Genomic DNA, 21,721 nt, shown 5'->3' with positions numbered 1-21,721 from the left:
TAAATCAAAAGGCTGATCTGTGGAACTTATTGTATCATCTCATTCAATTAAATTCAGATTGTTTTCCTGCTGTGACTTTAGTAGATGTTGTATTGTCAGTGGCCAACTGGACTGTTTCCTGTTGCTTGATATGATTGAAGAAATAAAGTGGTGGAGGTGAACTGCAACATGACTTCTTCATCTAATGCTGCAGCGACGTTCTCTCCTATAACAGTGAACACAACAGTTACATATAAAGCTGCAGCTGTGGTGACAGTAACGGTCCAATCACTGAACATCTGCATCTCCATCATCCAGCTGATGTTGGACGACTGCTGCACTGCAGAGGGAGGAAGGTGTTGGTTCACCTCCATCATCCTTATATATTATATATTCTACTGTTTGTGCTGTGTGTTATGACCTGATGTTGTGACAATGTAAACTCTCCCAGTCTGGGATTAATCAACTAAATCTAATGTAATCTAATCTAACGTGTGCATTAAAAAATAAAAAGCTATACTGACTACAGACTCAGAGACATGGTCATTTATACATTTCCCAATCAATCAATATCTGTGGATACATTGTGAGTAGTGGAACAGTTGGTAGACTGATTAGTAGAGGAACAAACCTCCAAAAAAGGCTTTAGTTTTTGAGATACCCCTACCTGAGGTAGAACAAAACACAACCATGTTTTTTCATATCTTTAATATGTTTAGTTTATGAAATGGGTGGTTGTATACAAATATTTTTCTGCAAAATTAGTTTTTTTGGTTAATGCTTAGATGCTCCCCAAAACCGAAAATAGTGAAAATTTAGGCTCCTCGAAAAGGGACAGTGTTTGCCTTATCACATGTATCTCTGGAAATAATGATCCGAAAGTCACCAAATTTGGACTGGATGTTCAGACAGTAATTGAATCAAATAAAGCAAATAATTGCTCAATACCTTTGAGATTTATACACTTGAACACACATGAATTATAGGTGGAAATTGAATCGGAAATTAAAAATCCAGAAGGTATGTATATATTTGTCTGTCATTATTAAAGTCAGAATACCAATCATCAAAAAAATGTCATTTATATGTCCCAGCGACTGTTATCTTATCAAAAAATAGGTTATTTGACTACACACTTCACCCACTGTTGTCACCAGCCCCTAGCAGGTAACTAGTGCAGCCAGCACTTCAAACGAAATGAAACGAAAATGTCAGACTCCTGATACTGATGTGTATGGACTTACCTGTTATTGTCCTGTAGAGAAACATAATGGGTAAATGATGATAAATAAACTTCAGTGTGGATCAAGTGTTGTTGTTGGTTATTTAGTGAGTGCATGAGTGAGTTATTTAGCAAGTGAGTGAGTGAGTGAGTTAATTAGCTATTTATTTATTTATTTAGTTAGTTAGTTAGTTAATTAGTGCTGATCTGACATCAAAGGAAGACTAGTCTGTGGTGATGGTGACCTGTTAATTAGATCTGATCAGTGAAGACCAGCCGTCAGGATCAGAGCTCTGACCGATAACGACTGATCAAGTATCAATAACCTGCTTGATTCTCCATCGCACCAGCAATTACATCTGTTCAGTGATGTAAACAGATGATAACTTACTTCAGTTTGTGTTTCTTTTTTATGTTATTAAACTGAGAAATTAAATGAATAAAAGCTTTAATGACTGATTGTTAACCAGATGCAAAAAAAAGTGTAAGTAAAAACACTTGATTTGAAACCAGACATGAACGTATAAAATATCTTATATTTTCATCAAACCTGTTTTTACTGTAAACCTGAAGTAGTTGACTGGTGTCAGCTCCATCTGCTCTGTGCTGCTGCCCTCTGGTGGCCAAACTGGAGAACTGCACTATGTGACGGCCTATTGCCTGTTACTCTAACACCCAGGCTGAGCATGACACTGGCCGATAATGTGTTGTTGTGTTCATTGTTTGTCTTTTCTTTGTGTTGTTCATTCGGTTTTAAATGGATCAAACCATCTAGACTCAATAACTCATAATTACAACAGTGAAACACAAGGAAATGAAGAAGTATTCAGACTCTTTGAAGTCCAGTGAACAGTAGTGAACTCAGTGTCGACGGGTCCCTGCCAGCACTTTGGAGGGACAGAACTGTCCTCATCAATGTTTGAGTCAACTCGTTCACACTTAGTCCGGATCATGTTTGGTTGTATTAGATATTTCCACCATGGCTGAATCCCAATGCCAACAATGCCAGCATCTGATTGGCTGAGAGGACGGGGCCTACCTAGAGACTCATGTTATGTGATTACCTGCATTTTACTGTTGCAGCTATTAAAGCTCTAGTGAAGGTTTGTATGAAAAACACAAAATATTGTTGATTTTTCACCTTTCTCTTGACAAGACATTTCCTGATGTTCCCTTTGTTCTAAAACTTAAGAGACTTAAGGCCTTCTCTAAAGGTCTGGATGTTCTCAGGTGGTGGACGAAGTCTGGAACCAGGGCTCCTCTAGCGGTGGTGTCCACACCGAGGAGACAGGAGACAACATATGAAGCATCATGTTTGAAATAAAGAAAATATGTGTCACAGAAACAGAGAAAATAAATGACTCCCTGTCCAAAACACTTCACTTTCACATTCCCTTAAAGCTGCAAGTCTCTCATCACATTGTTGGGTTAGCTGGACCGATCTCCACTCTGTTTCATCAGCATCAATGGGTTAAAGACAGTGAACATGACAAAAACAAATCACATACATTTGAAGAGACTGGGTCAGTGAGATGCTCTCTAAGACAAAGGTCGCTTTCACACCAGAGCTGTTTGGTCCGATTTAAATGGGCCAGGGTCGGCTTTCTTTGTGCAGATGTGAAAGCTCATACAAACTCTGGAGCGACCAAACGTGAGTCTTGTTTTGTTTGCAGGTGAACCGCGGTGCGGTTCGTAGCCTATGCAGTGTGAACGTTCACCGGACCAAACACAGGACCAAATGTAGGAGGGAGGGATTTTCCCTCTAAATTTGTCCAATTGACGAGCATCTTTTCAACTGTGAGACGTCATTCAGAAAGTTTGGTGCGCTTCAGAAAGGGGAGTGTGAAAGCAGAAACGAAATGCAATCATTTTACAATTTTCAGCTCCCCAGTCAAACAGAGTCTTCTTAGTGAAGTGTGGAAACAACCAGAGAAGTCCAAAACTAGTGGTTAGATAGCTAATTTTACAATGTTACGGACATTGTAAAATTAGCTATCTGACTCTGACCCATTAAACAGGTCATCTTAGCCATCCTCGCAATAATAGTAGTAGTATCTACCATACAAAAGGAGCTACAGTTTTGTTGAAATCAGTTTTGTTGTTTTTATATTCTGCCTCGTATAGTTTACATAGTTTTGTCTTTGTATTATTTGACTCAGTTTAACAAGAGTCAGTAAATGTTGCTGAGATATTATACTCAACCTCTTGTGGCATCTTTCCCTCACATTTGTTATTGATAATGATAGAAAAGTACAGGTGGAGGATTGACGGTAAAGACAGATTGTCCATTTAGGTGTTTGTTTAAAAAGGAAACCTTGAGTCATGAAACTACAAACCATTAATTTAATTCCTATAGGCAACAGAAAACAGGAGGAGAATGGCATCATGTATATTTGACCTGACAGGTTCAGTGAGATGTTCACTGTCTGATGGACATTAATGATGTCATTTAGTCGTGGTTAATGTTTTACATAAAGAGTTTTCATATTTGAATGCTCAGCACTTACTGTGAAGTTAAATCATCTGTTTATTACTGGTTATTCAATCAATCAATATCCTTTATTTAACCAGGTAAAAAACTCATTGAGATTTAAAACCTCTTTTCCAAGAGTGACCTGCAGTGAGTCCTCCTAAAAAACAAAAAACAAAAAACAAAAAATAAAATCTAAATGTTACATACAGTCAGAATTGGCAAAAGTTTTGTTTCATATTATTTTCTATTTTCTTATTTTCTATTCATGGTTTAACGTGCGTGTCACGTGTCATGTTGATGTGTTGTTAATGACGTGTCAATGTGTTAAAAAATAATGTATATTTGACCTGACAGGTTCAGTGAGATGTTCACTGTCAGACAGACATTAATGATGTCATTTAGTCGTGGTTAATGTTTTACATGAAGAGTTTTCATATTTGAATTAATGATTGAACCAGGAGAGATCATATCTGTTTATGTTAAAGCTCTGTCCATTTTGTGTTATGTTTCATTTAGAGCGATATTTGTCTGCTGAATGAGCTCCAATGAACTCAGGGTAAGTTCATGATTTTATTGCCAAATTTTCTATGAACTCATGTAATAACAGTTCTGTAGTTGTGCATAACATAAATAAGTAATGTAGTTTATTATATGTGATCATTTTTCACTGATTTAGTCTGTTTTAAGTGAGAGTTGTCAGAGCTGTAACCTGAAGCAACAGAACAAATGTTATATTTTACTTAGCAGCTTTTTAAAGAATGAAGGTTTTCTAATCACCAGCATTTTAGCTGTAAGTTAGTTTCAATTCTTCAACAGTAATAGATTACAGTTACATTAATTTTGTGATTTAATGACTCATCTTCCAATAATTCTAGGGTCTGGTCTTAATTGTCTTATCCAGCTCAGCCCTTACTGTGAAGTTAAATCATCTGTTTATTACTGGTTATTCAATCAATCAATATCCTTTATTTAACCAGGTAAAAAAACTCATTGAGATTTAAAACCTCTTTTCCAAGAGTGACCTGCAGTGAGTCCTCCTAAAAAAACAAAACAAAAAATAAAATCTAAATGTTACATACAGTCGGAATTGGCAAAAGTTTCGTTTCATATTATATTCTATTTTCTTATTTTCTATTCATGGTTTAACGTGTCACAAATGTGTTGTTGATGTGTTGTTAATGACGTGTCAATGTGTTAAAAAATAATGTATATTTGACCTGACAGGTTCAGTGAGATGTTCACTGTCTGACAGACATTAATGATGTCATTTAGTCGTGGTTAATGTTTCACATAAAGAGTTTTCATATTTGAATTAATGATTGAACCAGGAGAGATCATATCTGTTTATGTTAAAGCTCTGTCCATTTTGTGTTATGTTTCATTTAGAGCGATATTTGTCTGCTGAATGAGCTCCAATGAACTCAGGGTAAGTTCATGAATTTATTGCCAAATTTTCTATGAACTCATGTATTAACAGTTCTGTAGTTGTGCATAACATAAATAAGTAATGTAGTTTATTATATGTGATCATTTAGTCTGTTTTAAGTGAGAGTTGTCAGAGCTGTAACCTGAAGCAACAGAACAAATGTTATATTTTACTTAGCAGCTTTTTAAAGAATGAAGGTTTTCTAATCACCAGCATTTTAGCTGTAAGTTAGTTTCAATTCTTCAACAGTAATAGATTACAGTTACATTAATTTTGTGATTTAATGACTCATCTTCCAATAATTCTAGGGCCTGGTCTTAATTGTCTTATTTGTCTTATCCAGCTCAGCACTTACTGTGAAGTTAAATCATCTGTTTATTACTGGTTATTCTTTCTGCAGTGAGTCCTCCTAAAAAAACAAAACAAAAAATAAAATCTAAATGTTACATAAAGTCGGAATTGGCAAAAGTTTTGTTTCATATTATATTCTATTTTCTTATTTTCTATTCATGGTTTAACGTGTCACAAATGTGTTGTTGATGTGTTGTTAATGGCGTGTCAACGTGTTAAAAATAATGTATATTTGACCTGACTGGTTCAGTGAGATGTTCACTGTCTGACGGACTTTGGGGAAGGCAGCTATGGTTAATGTTTAACAAAAATAGTTTTAGTATTTGAATTAATGGTTAAACCGAGATCATTTATATCTGTCTGTTCTACAGCTCTCTCTCCATTTTGTATATGTCTCATTTAGAGCGATGTAGTGTCTGCTGAATGAGCTCCAGGTGTGTACATTTCAGTGATACAACAGACTCGACAGGTAAGTTCATGAATTTATTGCAAAAAATAAAAATAAAAAATTGAACTCCTGTATGTCTCCCAATTATCTGTAAGGTTACTAATTCTGTAGTTGTGTGTAATGTAACTCATTATATCTTATATTTTTTCACTGTTTTGGTCTGTTCTGAGTGAGTGTTGTCAGAGTTATCACCTAAACCAACAGAACAATATTATATTATCAGCTTTTTAAAGAACAAAGGTTTTCTTATCACCATCATTTGACTAGTAGCTGTAAGTTAGTTACAATTCTTTAACAGTAATAGATTGCAATTACATTCATGACTAATCCTCCACTTCTAGGGCCTAGCACTTAAACTAAAATCATCTGTTTTATTACTAGTTATTCTCTCTGCTCCTGTAGTGACTCCTCCTAAAAAGCTTGAACTGATAAAACCAATATGTTAAGTAATTTACTTATGAACGGTGCTAATATGCTGACATATTGATTGATATCTATCACTATTCTGATTGGATGATTTGATTGGTTAGTGGATTTGTAGTTACAATCTGATTGATTGATTTGTAGATGCAGCAGATTTTGGTTGACATAGGTCCCCAGACCTTCAGGGCCAACATGGAGACACTTTATATAATGTGCTACTGGCACCGATTAATTGGTTGATTTTCACTTTTAACCCTTGGTGTGAGGCATTAGTATTAGTGCTATGTAATAGCACGCTCCACTGTGCTATGTAATAGTATTATGACCGATAAGAATACATTCTTGAACATTAAAAATATTATCACAGAAACATAATGCAATCCGCATTAAAGGAAGTCACAGGTGGCCTCATACAAACAAAACAGCCAGTTTCAACCATACTTTTGAGCAGGCTTAAGTGCACCCACCCACAAACACATCTTTATTATATTTTAGCATATTCACCATATTATGTGGCAGTATAGCAGCATGGAGGAATTAATTGTTCATTGAAATTCAGTTGTCAACCTAACTTCTTCAAGCTGTAGTGTCTAACTTTTTCATGTCTGTTACACCCAAGCCGATACTAGGTGATATAAATAAGTGCCAGCAAAAAGTTTGCCAGTATGGAATTATAGATAAGGAGCTGTATATGAATTGATATTATTGTTATCATTATTATACATTCTCAAATTTAGTATCCCAAAAAAACCTACACAAATTGTTGTAAGTCGGTAATTTCCTATTTTTTTAAATCAAATTTTTACTTTTCAGGAAAAAAATATTTGAACATCACATCTGAAGAAAATGGGAAACGCACCGTCGGAGAGTAACATGGGCGACCGGCTCAAATGCTGTAAATGTTATAAAATACTGCCTCCCTGCAAATCCTTCTCAGATTTCTACAAAAGTACTATCCATGAACGATATGTTTATGTATACAATGGAGGAGAATACTACAGACCAGTTGGCTACGATAATGCATACGAGTGTGAATACTGCTTTAATAAACCAATCAGAGATCAAGAGCAGAGGAGAAGAGAGGAGGAGAGAAGAAGAGAGGAGGAAAGGAGGCGAGAAGAGGAAAGAAGAAGAGAGGAGGAACAAAGGGCCAAAGAGAAGAGAAGAGAAGAACTGAGTCAGAGACTTGAGGAATCACTCCATCGAGCTGAAGAGCAATACGAGGATCGACTGAACAGACACATCTCAGAGGAACAAGAGTCCAGGCGACGTGTTCTCATAAGCCACCTGGATGAGTTTGAGTCAAACTATAAATCAGATGGTGACAAGTTTCTAGAAACACTTTCATCCAGATGCAGCGTCCCTGTTGAGGACCTCAGCCTCAGTCAGCTGACTCCTCAACAGCTGGTCAACATCCTTTCAGCCCTGGACAAACTCCTGTTTGATGAATGGATCAGCGCTCCTCCATCTCTCAGCACTCTGCAGCACACACAAGTCTTCATCACAGAGCTGTGTGCCCTGTCTCTGGAGGAGTCTGATGGACTTTCCCTCAACATCATCTCCAATCACCTGCAGTCCCTGGTGGAGTCCATCAGCCAATCAGCATGCAAGGTTGACGAGAACTTCCTGTTGACTCAAGCTCTGTACCTGAACCTGGTGCACTTCCTCACTGACCACCACGGCAGCTGTGATTCTGATGCAGCTCTTATAGCCAATCAGTGGAGTGAGGGAGACCTTTCCACGGAGGACCTTGTTCTCATTGAATTCCTCGGCATCCTCACATCATCACTAGAGAAAGTGGTTGGGAAAGCCTCTCTGTTCATTTTAAAGATAGAAATCCAGTGTTTGGAGCTGCTGTTGTTCAAACTCACACATCTCAATGACAAGGAGATCCACTCAGAATCCAGAGAAATGCTCCTCAGGCTGGTGAAAACACACCAATGGACACCAGCGGAGGCAGTGACTCTGCTCAAAGGGCTGTCAGGGAAATATGAAGAGGACACTCCAACAAATGAAGTGCTCATGTTAGCTCAAGTGTATGACATATCACCACAGTGGACAGATGACTCTGGACACTCCTTCATCCAGGCTCTGGACTCTGTTGGCCCGGAGAGATTCCTACTTGACTTCAGAGAAACTCTTAGAAAACAAGACGAGAGCAGTCTAGATTCAGCTCTAGAACAATTGAAGACATCAAGGAATTTGGACGACTCTGTCGTCAACAAGATAAAAAACATCACCACTGGTGTCTTAGAATATTCAAAAAGTGCCCCTAAAGAAAAATCATTCATGAAAGATTCCTTTACAGGACCAACCCTGAGTGCAGAAAACATCCAAAACGCTCTGTCTCAGCTCTGCAAAGCAGTTTCTGACACAAAAGGCTGGTGGCCCACAGTGCAGCAGATGCTCAGGTGGTGTTTGCTGGTACTGAATGATAAGAACATGCCACTAGAACTGGTTGGTGTTGAAGAGGACCCATGTGTCAGAGCCATGTTTGCAGCCACACAGGTCTGCTTGGGAAACAAAGTGGACATTGTCCTGAGCTCTTACGTTCACTTACATGAGCAAACTAAGGAGTGGTCCGGCTTCTACAAGCACCTTGGAATTTCTCTAAACACAAACATGAAAAAAACTGAATCACACACAAAGAGGGATGTCTATGAAGCAGACATTGTGTACGGTACCATAGACGACTTTGTCTCGGATTACTTTCAGCTTGGATTGGAGGTGATGGAAACAGGAAACCCTCGTTCTCACCGAGGATTCATCATTGAAGAAAGTTGTCTCAGTACTTTACATCATCTGGATCTCTCAGGCCTAAAGGAACACAGTGCCTTAATGGTTGCTGCAGAATTCCTGAAAAGCCTCATGGGTAATTTTCACCATGAGAACATGGAAATGAGACACTGGTTCATTAAGGCTCTTTTCAAGGTGCTCCACTCTGACATCAACAAGCTTAAAGATAACAGTAAGATCCTAATCATCTTACAAAAATGTTCAGGAAAGGAACTCTCTTCCAGCGAGGTCTACATTCTGACCATTCTTGAGAATCTCCTTGAAAAGTTTGCTGTTGAGAAGAACAGGGCATCTCCAGGAGGCAAATTTTGTTTGGAGGGTTTATTTACCTGTGCAGTGCAACTCCAGGCTTCGAAGGAACAAACAAAAGAACTCTTCCAGATGGTGTCAAACCTCGTAGCACAACGACTCTGGTCCCCAGTGGAGGCTTTAAACCTCCTTGTAGCTTTAACTGACCACCATCAGGATGACAACTTTATTTCCATTATGAAGATTTTACATATGATACAAACATATCAGGTGTCTTCTGAGTGGACAGATGAGAAGAACCGGTGTCTCATTGAGCTCTTGAACTCATGTCAAACCAAGAATCTGATCCAAAAGTTAGAAAAAAACTGCAGAGGTGAGAAAGAAAAAAACATTGACTTTCTTTTTGATGAAATTCGACAGATGAAAAATATTGATGTACAAACACTGGATAAATCATACACAATAGTAAAGACTGTTGTAAATCTGATTGAATCTGGAGAGATTAAACAACACACAAACATAAAGGGAGCTAAAGACCTTCAGGAGATTCTAGCAGTCCTTTGCAATGCTGTGTACAAGTGCAATCCTAAAGGAAAGTGGTGGCCAAGGGCCACTCAAATGATCAGCTGGTGTTTCTTGGCCTTGTCTGACACTGGGAAACTCCTGGAGATGGGAACTGGAGAAGGGAAGTCTTGTGTCATAGCAATGTTTGCAGCACTGAGAGCACTCAGGGGTGAAAAAGTAGATGTGGTGTCCAGCTCCTCTGTGCTCTGTCAACGAGATGCAGAAGAATGGAAGGACTTCTACAGATACTTTGGCATCACAGTTGACACAAACACAAATAAAACCAAAGATGAAGACAGAAAGAAGTGCTACCAGCAGGATGTGGTCTATGGAACAATTGAAGCCTTCGCTGCAGATCACCTTCGTCAGATATTTGAGATGAAAGATGTGAGGCCTGACCGAGGTTTTCAGTGCATCGTTATTGATGAAGTGGACTCACTGCTGTTGGATCAGGGAGTACAGCTGACCTACCTCTCCAGCCCCATGGTCTCCATGCAGCACCTGAATATTATTCTGGCCACAATCTGGAGCCAGATCAGTCAGTATGGCTTCCTGTCCACCGGACACCAGACATTCATACAGGGTCCACCGGCTTCATTCTTCAAGGCCATATTTGATTCCATTGACACAGAAGGAATTGAGGAACCCATGGATGTTTTACAAATTGCTGAAGAATCAAAGATAGTGCCAGAAGGATTTACAGCTGATTTCTACAAGAGTGAAAAGGATGAGCTTCTCAGGAAACTAAAAACTGTGAGTCGAGATTCAATTGTAGATCTTTTTGATGAAATAGAGCACTATGTTCCCTACAGTTTCACTGTATACACTCTGGACGACAATGGATTGCTACACCTTACTAAGGCCAGGACCTGCAACAACCAGGACGTCCCAAGCCTCACATTTCTGGTTTTGGAGGAAGGTTTGTGTTGTCCTCTCTATGATTCTGAAGAATCTCTCATCAAGGCCATAGCAGAACTTACATCAGAGAAGATTCAGTACACCCCATGCACAAACAATAAAGACAAAATCAGCATCCCTGGTTTCCTGAGGAAACTGATAGAAAAGAAAATGTCAGTTTGGGTTCAGAATGCCTTTCTGGCCATGAGACTGAGGGAGGGTCGGGAGTATGTTGTAGAAAATGACGGTGTCTGTCCAGTGGACTTCAGATCCACTGGTATTGTAGAAGTCAATAAGAAGTGGGGCGATGGTCTACAGCAGTTTATTGAGATCAAACACCAAGTCAAACTGAGCACAATTTCAACAGTAACCAACTACATCTCCAATATTTCCCTTTTTGAAAAATTCCATGGGAAAATATATGGAACTACAGGGACACTTGGAAGTGACTCAGACATGCTGTTTTTGCAAGAGCTATATCCAAATCTCTCGACCTGCAAAATACCAACTTTCAACAGGAAGAAATTATTTGAGGTCAAAGGAACTCTAAAGACTTCAGCTGAAGAGTGGAAATCTGAAATTAAAGATGTGGTAATGACTCAAATCTCCCCAAATTCATACAGAGAGGGAAGAGCAGCCTTGGTGATCTGTGAAACTATCAACAAAGCTGAAGAACTGCACAAAGAGCTGGAAAACATCGTCCCAGGTCAGATCATCCTCTACATCCGCAGTGATCGGGACAGTTTGAGTAAAATAGATAAGGTGCTGAATCCTGGTGATGTGATTGTTGCTACAAACCTTGCTGGACGTGGCACAGACATAAAAGTCTCAGAAGAGGTGAACAACAATGGGGGATTATTTGTGATCCTCTCCTTCCTGTCAGAGAACTCTAGAGTGGAACTGCAGGCATTTGGCCGAACAGCTCGCAAAGGTAAACCTGGATCTGCACAGGTGATTATGAGCACCGATCATCTGCAGGAGTCCTTCAGGACCGTGTCTTCTCTGGAGGAAGCAAGAGAAACAAGGGACATGACTGGCGCAGAAGAGATGAAAGATATAATGAACAATGTCACTGAGATGAACTTGCGGGAGGACCTGTTTTCAGAGTACTGCAAGACCCTAGAGGATATTTACAGGAACACAGATGGAGAAGAAAGAAGAGCTGTAGTTGCCATCATGAATGAGTTCTGGGGGATTTGGTTGCAAACTAAATCAGAAGATATTGACCTGCTGAAAAGAAACGAATTGCAAGACAGTTTGAAACTTGATTTGTCTGACGCAAGAAGTCAGTGTCAACAACAGACTTCACCGTGTTCTAGTATTTACCATTACATCAAGTTTGGGAATATTGCAATGGATGACAAACAATGGGATGTCAGTGCAAGGCTTTTTGAAAAAGCCATGGAAGATGAAAGTTGGGCAGCCATAGCTTTTTACAGTCATGCATACTGCACTATAAAGCAGCAGAAGGAAGATTACCTCAATAAGGCCAGAGATGATCTCAGAAAAGCACAAGCGTCTCTGAAGTTCCTCAGTGAGGAATGCATGGTGTGCCTGCAGATTATAAAAATGTCCCCTATTCAATTAATTAATGGTCAACTCAACCCAACCAGCCTTGAAAAACAGTTTTTAAACAAGTGTCAAATGTTAAAGTACTTTGATGACAACATTAGTGAAGCTATCAACAAGCTGGAGGAGATAAAAAACAAAGAGAAAGATGCAATAGCCAATAAATCACCCATGTTCTCCTTGGTGTCAAAGGCTGATGAAGATCTCCAAGCAGAGGCTGATAATCTGTACAGTCAAGGTCTGAAGTACGTTTTTGCTGTGGAAGAGAAACCTCGTTTCCCATGGGAAGCTCTGACAGTGTTCTTTCTTGGACTTCTGCAGGTAATTGGTGGGACACTGCTCACTGCATTTACATTTGGAGCACTTTCTCAAGTTGGAATGGGGATGATCAGTGAGGGAATATCAGACTGCATCCATGGCATCGAGTCCATGGTGACAGGAAAATTCAGCTGGAAAGAATGGGCCATAGAAAAAGCCATTTCTATTGGTTTGTCCCTGATTTCGTTTGGAGTTGGAAAGTTGATTGCAAAGGGCTTCAAAGCCTGTAAAATGGCAATCAAATTTGCTAAAAACATGAAGTCAATGCCAAACTTTCTCCACAGACAGGCGAAAGATGCCATTAGTACTGTTGTAAAGACAAATGTTAAAAATGCAGTGAAGTGCACAACAAAGAAATTGGTAGAAGAAGCCATTCAGTATGGATTTGGAAAGGCAGAAAATGCAATACTGCAAGAAATACTAAATGGCATTAAGCATAAGGTGAAAGAGGGAATTGTAAATGATGTGGCTTCCAACATGGAAAAAGAGCCGCTTGCTGCTTTAGTAGACCCCATTATTCTCTCACATCTTCAGGATAAAGAACAACTTTCTGATCTCATAGAGGACGAGGAAAGACGGAGCGAACTTCTGTCTATTTTCAGAGAATTAAGCAACACTGCATTACAGCCATTCTATGCAGACCTCAGTTGGCAGCACAAGCTCAACTCTTCCATCTCCACAGTGATTGACGGAGTTAAGTCACACGTCACAAGTGGTCAAAAGTGGACATGGGGTATATTTCTGACAACTATCAAAGTCACTCATTTGGCAGCACTGGCAACCGACGCCACCATAGCAGCACTCACCCTGTCAAAAAAGTTTTTCTCAAACCTTCACAATGAGCTCGATCAGTTTAACCAGGAAAAATGTTCCTCAGAGAAAGTGAAGCAAAATGATCTTTCTGATTCAGACATTGAGATGTTGACAAACTTTAAACAGGATTTATCTCAAACCATCAGTGTTTTATTATCCAATGCTCTGGTAGAAGTGTTCCACCAGAAATTCAGCAGTCACATTGTTTCTTATGCTCAAGGCAAAGTAAATGGTTACATACGCAGTTCCACAAGAACTCTCTTGAATACAAACAGAACAGAGGAAAAACTCAGAGCTGGACAGAACAACAGATACATTGCATATATGGATGTAGATCTGACCTCAAAAAACAAACCAGGTATAAATTCATTGTTGCATGCTGGAAAGATCAGGGACCCTACAACAGTAGGTACTATTCTAGATATCAGAGTCCTGTCAGAAACCACTGGCACTAAGGTTGTCATCCTAACAGAGGGAAGTGATGGCAAGCTCCAAAAAATGCAAGAACTGAATCCTGGCACTAAACCTGCCAGTCAAACTGTGACACTGATCTACAGGCCAAAGAGTTCCCAATACCCTGATGGTCATTATGATCTGCAGATCAATAATAAGATTGTCCCTGTAATCAATGAAGGCAAGAGCTGCCTGTTTCATGCTTTAGCACGAGGGATGAAACCAGAGGCCAGTGAAGAAGAGATCGCCTTGGAGGCTGGTAAGCTCAGATCTGTGGAGGCTGACGCTCTCCAAAAACATTCAGGCCAATGGGAGAAGTTTGTCGAGCGAAAACTGTGGACGGAGACAATTAGAGGAGGGGACTGGTACATGGCAGAGGGAGCTGGAGACAGAAAAAAAAAGACAGAAGAAACCAAAGTGCTTGTGAATAAGGTTGGAAAAGTTAAAATTTACAAAGAGGCAAGAAAAGACAATCGTGGTCTTGGAGAGTTCATCAATGCAGACCATCAACCACCAGTGAAAAGTATATTGACAGCTATAGAGCTGAACCAGAATAGCAGATTGGCTAAAGCTTTTCTTGAAGTAGGAACAGGCACACACCCTCTGGATAACAATCAGATTCCTAAGGTGAGAAAAAACCATGGCCGTCTCCTTCCAACTGTTACTGTGCCAGCAAAAGTACATCGTGAGTTTCCTAGTACAAAATCAGGAGCATTTAGGGGCGTATTAGCTGAAACAATAAGCAAAGATGATGTCGTGGGTACCTTCAAACTGACCATTGTAGGTTCAATGCCCAGATTCAAGTTGAGTAGTGGAAACAACTTTCAGAACAGTGAGATGAGTAAAACCAGGCTTGCCACTTTTGAACAAAGTTTTCCACAACATTCTAAATGTCTGGTCCATACATGGTACAACGAGTTTAAAGACAAAGGCGTCATGACAGAGGCCAATCTCAACACCCTGACTGAGTGGATTGACAACCGTGGCTACGAGAATCAAAATGACCCACACAGGAACCAAGTCTCTCATCTGCTTTAAAACGAAGGTAACATTACATTTAATGTATAACTGTAGTATTTGTCGTGTGATAATAGTTAATTATGTAATGGGTGGTAAATGATGTCAAATGTTCATGAGGAAGCTTCACACCCCATGTTTTAGCCATATTTGTGAGAAAAGGCACAAACTGGTGGTGTAATAATTCCTGACTGACCAGGTACCTGCATGGCTGTCAGCTGAACATGTGGCTGGTTCCCTGTCTGCACTGCACTTAACTATAAAGGCTGGTTGCCTTGGAAATGTTAGGAGCAGCCATTTCTCCAGAGTATGGGAGAAGTTATTATGTAAAGTAAATTATGTACAGAATATACACTAAAACAAACACATCAATATATGAGACAACTTACACTGAATTGTCTGTGTCATGAAATTTATCAATCAATCTTCTATTTACAGAAAAGGAAAAGTCGAGAGATTCCCCTCCCTGATGTTCACATGGAAGGACTGATGGATGGAAACACAGAAAAAGTACTTTAAAAAAAAACAAACAAACAAGGATTTAATTTTATTTCATTAGTTGAATATATTGAGAAAAAAAATCATGCATCAGAACTTAATTATGTCTTCTAGGGATGGAATGGTCAAAAAAGTTAATTTGTCTCAGTTTCGGGCATGTCTGAATTATTCAGTTTGGGCAAAATGCAAAGCAGCATCGAGCAAATACGTTTTTTCCATTTAGCACAGAAGGTCAGTAAAATAAACAAACAAAATCAAAAGCCAAAACTTCATCAAAACCAAAAACCATGACCCCAAAACTATGATACAAACCGATCTGTGGATTTTGTGAACCATTCCACCCCTAATGTCTTCAGTTGAATATGATCAGATTTTATTATTCAACTTAATCAGTTATTTTTTAGCCTCATGATTGAAGATTTTTGATCTCAAAGAAATTACACTTAATTTAATTTTTTGTTGTAATTTGTAGCAGGAGTGTGACAATTTAGAGCAGCACCGTAATGTAAACATGCGGGGCTCCCCTGTAGTGGCTATCCTTGAGTGGGCCCCTAATAGAAATATATATCTATATTTTTTTAAGGGCTGTTGGGGGCGGGGGCAGCGGCTACTAGTAGTGAAGCAAAAATAAACACACAGACTGGGCATGCTGTGGCCATGTGCGTGTTGTAAAGCGATGTAATGTCAAGCGAACCTGGCCCGATCCAGTGTGTCCGGTCAGGTCATTGTTTTAAAAAAAAAAAAAGTCACAGTAACGGGCCCCTTTCGACTCTGCACCGGGGGAGTAGCTATCGCCCAGCAGTTTTTTGTGTGACACCGAGAACACGACAGGACAACAACAGTAAACTGGTGTTTTAAAGCCACTAGTTTTGTTAAATGGATGATCTTGATTTTATTTTGATTGTGTTTTCATTTCATGTAACTTATAATTTACTTCTCTTGACTCCTATATGGGATAGTTCTTACTCTGGATTATTTTTTATTATAGATTATCAAAATAATAACATTTGTGTATTCTGCTTGAAAAAAATTAGTACTAATTTTATCGTATTTACATTGTCCATATTTTATTATGGTTTATCAACTTCATTTTCAATCTGTACTAAATTTAATTTTCATGAAAAAATAACAAAACAGAATCATTTTTTTTTGTTGTGTTTACTCTGATTTATTCATTCTTAATCTACTGTTCATTTTATTTGAATGGCTACAATGAGAATAATGTCAGACTCCTGATACTGATGTGTATGGACTTACATGTTATTGTCCTGTAGAGAAACATAATGGGTAAATGATGATAAATAAACTTCAGTGTGGATCAAGTGTTGTTACCTGAGGTCGTCTGATGTTTCAGTGTCACTGCTGACTAGTAGTTCATCCTCTGGTCCAGCAGAGGGCGCTCTTCACCTTTCTGTCAGCTTGACCCAGCTACACCTGTTGGATATCAGGTGTACAAGCACTAAATCAAAAGGCTGATCTGTGGATCCACCATAACAGTTCACATTAGAACAGTTATTGACACTTGACAACAAAATAACACAAAGAGTACAATGTTGATTTATTTCAGAGAAGTCAAATGTTACTGTTGAGCCGCAGGGTGGGGTCAAGTGTAACACCATGGAGGGTCATATGTAACACACTACAAAACAACCACAAATAAGAAAATGACTTAAGTTTTATTACATAAGGTATTAATTCAAAACATTTTCTTATCTTAAAGCAGAAGTAAGTGATATATTTGTGTTAATATAAGTCTTAAATAGTTATATCTTCTGACAGCAATCACTTACATAGAGTGTTTGGACCGAAACACGGGTCTGTCAGTCACTCTGCTCTGCTCTGAGCCCAGGAGAAAACATTTATCGTATCCTACAGTTTTTATCCAATGAGGAGAGAGAACGGCATGCAGGGCTGTGTGTGCAGCCAAGGGACGCTGTGAATGTGGTGACGTAGGGACGAGGACTGTTATGGTGCGTTCAAGGAAACTCGTAACTCGTGTTTTTCCGACCTGTGAAGTCGTACCAGAGTTCACGGGTCGGAAGTTACGAGTGGCCGTTATAGTGACTTTCACAGGTAAAACAGGTCAGAAAAACACGAGTGGGTTGCCTGAAACCCTACAAAGTCGTACATTGTGACTTGAAGCTGTAATTTACGGTTTCAAAAGCCTACCTGGAACGCAGCATTAGCCAAAACGACCGGATCGCTTACTTCTGCTTTAAGTAATCATATTACCTCATGTAAATTTGATAAAAAAATGAATTCTAGCTTGTGAGTTCGAAAGCTAGCAATGAATTCTAGCTAATGTTAGCAGTGAAGCCCACTGTTGTTGTCTCTGAGGTAGCCTAAACCTCTGCTAGCTACTCCATAGAGTATCTTAAGTATGCACTAAAACATTAGTAGGTTTGCTTCATTAAAAACAAGTAAAAACTGCATTGTGATGCAAATTGTCATTGCTGAAAACAGGACAAGGTGTTACACTTGACCCCATCCTTGTCAGCTAGCATAAACCCCAATGTGCTAGCTAGTAGAAGGCGGCAATGAATCAGATGGCACTCATTTAGGCTGTTAGCTAAGACATCAGGCTTGATATGAAATGATATAACTTGAGGTTCATTGCCTCAAGAACTCAGGACACCAGTTAAAATATACAGTGATTTTGAAAAATTACTTTCTTACCCCCAAAACAGTGTTTTCCTGATGAAACCTGATGGGGATCAGAAAATGGACTGATTTCTTCTGGGAGCGTACCTATGTTCCCCGGGTCCTATGTTCGACCCTCTTTTTGAAAATGGGTCCTTTGTTCCCCGTTTTTACCAAAAAGGGTCCTATATGTTCCCCGGTCGCAATACATACTGGGGAACATAGGACCTTTTTTCAAAAAAAGGGTCCTATGTTCCCCGCTGGTCGATGGACTCTCTCTACTTATCTGGACTCTATCTATCTGGCCTGTCTAGCCTCTGCCTGGTCTTTTTTTACTAAACTTAACCAACTCCTTTCTTTATTGCCTAAACACAACCAGACAATTCCACTTCTCACTCAAAGTCACAACTCAACTTCTCACTCAAAAATAAGCAAAAATATGCCAAGTCACAACTCCACTTCCAGGTATGGGACCAAAAATTGTTCCCCGGGTCCTTTTGGGGAAAAGCGGGGAACATAGGACCCTTTTTCTAAAATAGGGTCCTATGTTCCCCGGTCTGGACACAGAGGGGAACATAGGACCCTTTTGGGGAAAAGCGGGGAACATAGGACCCTTTTTTTAGAAAAAGGGTTCTATGTTCCCCTGTCCCATACAAAGTGGGGAACATATGGACCCGGGGAACATAGGGATGATCCCTTTCTTCCAGGTACGCAGAGGACCATAGGGAGCATGTGCAGAATGAATATTATGACTCTAGCTTGTTTCTGACTGGGTGAAAGTGAGGTGTTACACTTGACCCTCCGTTACACTTGATCCCACTCTCCCCAACAATAAGTTCGTTTTTTAGTTAGTGGGTAATGAGTTATTTGTTTATTTATTTAGTTGTTTAGTTAATTAGTGCTGATCTGACAATCAAAGGAAGAATCCTTGGTGCTGGTGACCTGTTGATTAGATCTGTGGTTTTAGACGCGATCACTGAAGACCAGCTGTCAGGATCAGAGGTCTGATTGGTACCTATCATTTCCATTGACTGATCAACTATCAATAAACTCTGCTGAAGACGTCTGTGTCTCCTGAACTTAAGATTCTCCATTGCACCAATTACATACATACATAGATGATAACTAACTGTAGGTTGTGTTCCTTTTTTATTGTTATTTAACTGTGAAATTAAAATGATCTTCATATTGAATAAAAGCTTTAATGTCAGATTGTTAACAAGATGAAAAAAGAAAAAATGTTTGATCAGAAACCAGATATGATATTACTGACTCACATTACAGGTTACATGTGGTACATCACCTCCATCTGCTCTGTGCTACTGCCCTCCGGTGGCTAAACTGGAGAACTTCTACTGTCCCTGCACTATACCACTGTTGACACCCAGGCTGAGCATGACACTGGCCTAGCGGTATATGTGTTGTTAGCGCCCTATAATGTAATAATTTCCTGAAAATGTAATAAAATTTGCACTTAACCTGATCGGAAATGTGATAAAACCCAATAATATAATTTCACCAATAATGTAATAACATATCCTGACTGATATTGTAAGGACATTTTTACCGATAATGTAATACCTCATTACATTATTGGGGTAATACTTGACAGATAATGTAATGTATATGTTCATTTTCAGTCCAGAGTTCGACATTTTGTGTTTTAAGAATCTAAGAATGTTATATACACTGGATTTGAAACAACAGAATGACCACTGAGTTCCCCAATGATAACTCCACTTCGTCTTGTTAAAAACTCACAGCATTTACCGCTTCATACAGACAGACGGCTGTTCTAGAGCACTGTGACTGTGGTCGTGGTCAGCTGTGCTCTGGAGTTTTCTTTTCGTTGTTTTCGCGAGTCTATTTTTTTCCGCACTAGTTATTGTTTTCAGCTTTCATTTGCATTGGCTATGTGCAGCTCGGGAATAATGAAGAGTAGAAAAACTCAAAGAATTTCCAGGACACTTTCTCCTGTCCTCGGAATGTGAGGGAGGAAGGATCGGATGGGAGCGGTGAGGAAACTGTTACTGTCAGCTGAGCATATGTCAGGACAAGACAAGATAGGAAACGTGCAATCAGTACCGTATGTTATCGATTACTACCGTCATCATCATCAAGCACCTGTAATTTCGTTGTATGCCCATACAATGACAATCACAGGATTTCTGATTTCTGATACTCCTGCACTGTCCTGAATTCAAAGGGAAATAGTAGAGAAGAAGGAGTGCTCGTACCGGTTACGTTTTATATGAGGAATGCCAGAGGGCAAAAACTGGAACTCAGAGATAGCTTTATTTTACAGACTCCAAGTCCAATAATAGTCCAGAGGTTGTGGTTGTTAATATTTAACGTTGTGCTCCTTCATGTATAGCAGACTATAGGAACTACAGCACACTAGCTGTGAAGATAAAAAATAAAATGAAAAGATAAAATAAAAAAAATAACATTAAGTAAAAATAAGCAAATATAGACAGAAATTTATTTTAGGCAAGGTTAATACAATAAATAAATTAAATTAAAAAAAATTAACGTCATGCTCCTTCATGTATAGCAGACCCGTCTCTAGGAACGACAACACACTAGCTGTGAAGATAAAAATAAATAGATAAAATAAAAAATAACATGAAGTAAAAATAGGCAAATAGACATGTAGCCCATTTTAGGTAAGGGTAACACAATAAATAAATAAAATAAAGGAAATAAAATAAAAAATAATGAATTTAATTTATTACAATTAAATTGTGGAGTACACACCTGCATGTTCATGCATGTCTACCTATTCACCAACATGTATGCTTGTATACACAAAACAAAACAAATACAAAAATAAGAAGCAGCAGCACAGGTATGCAATCATTCACACAAAACTCAGAACTTGCATATCTCCACTACCTAACTATCTTGGTCCATAATTGTTGGACTTTGTCACAAGACGAGAGGTGGAGAGAAATAGAGAAGAGGAGATAACGAGAGAGGGTAATTTTCACCATGAGAACATGGAAATGAGACACCAGTTCATTAAGGCTCTTTTCAAGGTGCTCCACTCTGACCTCAACAAACTTAAAGATAACAGTAAGATCCAAACCATCTTACAAAAATGTTCAGGAAAGGAACTCTCTTCCAGCGAGGTCTACATTCTGACAATTCTTGAGAATCTCCTTGAAGAGTTTACTGTTGAGAAGAACAGGACATCTCCAGGAAGCAAATTGTGTTTGGAGGGTTTATTTGCCTTTGCAGTGCAACTCCAGGCTTCGAAGGGACAAACAAAAGAACTCTTCCAGATGGTGTCAAACCTTGTAGCACAACAACTCTGGTCCCCAGTGGAGGCTTTAAACCTCCTTGTAGCTTTAACTGACCACCATCATGATGACAACTGTATTTCCAGCATGAAGATGTTACATATGATACAAACATATCAGGTGTCTTCTGAGTGGACAGATGAGAAGAACCAGAGTCTCATTGAGCTCTTGAATTCATGTAAAACCAAGAATCTGATCGAAAACTTTGAAAAAAGCATCAGAGATGAGAAAGAAAAAGAAATTGACTGTCTTTTTGATGAAATCCAACAGATGAAAAACATTG

The 21,721-nt window shown here is 39.0% G+C and overlaps 1 protein-coding gene and 1 pseudogene across 2 annotated transcripts in view; both read left to right on the top strand.

Annotated features, from left to right (window-relative positions):
- Window positions 1-14,128, top strand: part of LOC146969756 (uncharacterized) — a 53,565-nt pseudogene extending 39,437 nt beyond the window's left edge. The window contains exon 2 of the transcript XR_015038087.1: window positions 13,938-14,128. The product of XR_015038087.1 is annotated as an uncharacterized LOC146969756 (transcript). The remainder of the gene's footprint in view (window positions 1-13,937) is intronic.
- Window positions 7,169-15,019, top strand: LOC146969755 (uncharacterized). The gene has a single exon (XM_085805289.1). It carries the CDS (start codon window positions 7,169-7,171, stop codon window positions 15,017-15,019), a length of 7,851 nt encoding a protein of 2,616 aa, XP_085661415.1.
- The last annotated feature ends 6,702 nt before the right edge of the window (window positions 15,020-21,721 follow it).

The sequence above is a fragment of the Trachurus japonicus genome, chromosome 17 (assembly GCF_045865225.1).
Source record: "Trachurus japonicus isolate A0001 chromosome 17, Traja_1.0".
Lineage (NCBI taxonomy): Eukaryota > Metazoa > Chordata > Actinopteri > Carangiformes > Carangidae > Trachurus > Trachurus japonicus.
Note: the sequence above shows the minus strand (reverse complement) of the source record. Positions and strands in the feature narration are given on the sequence as shown.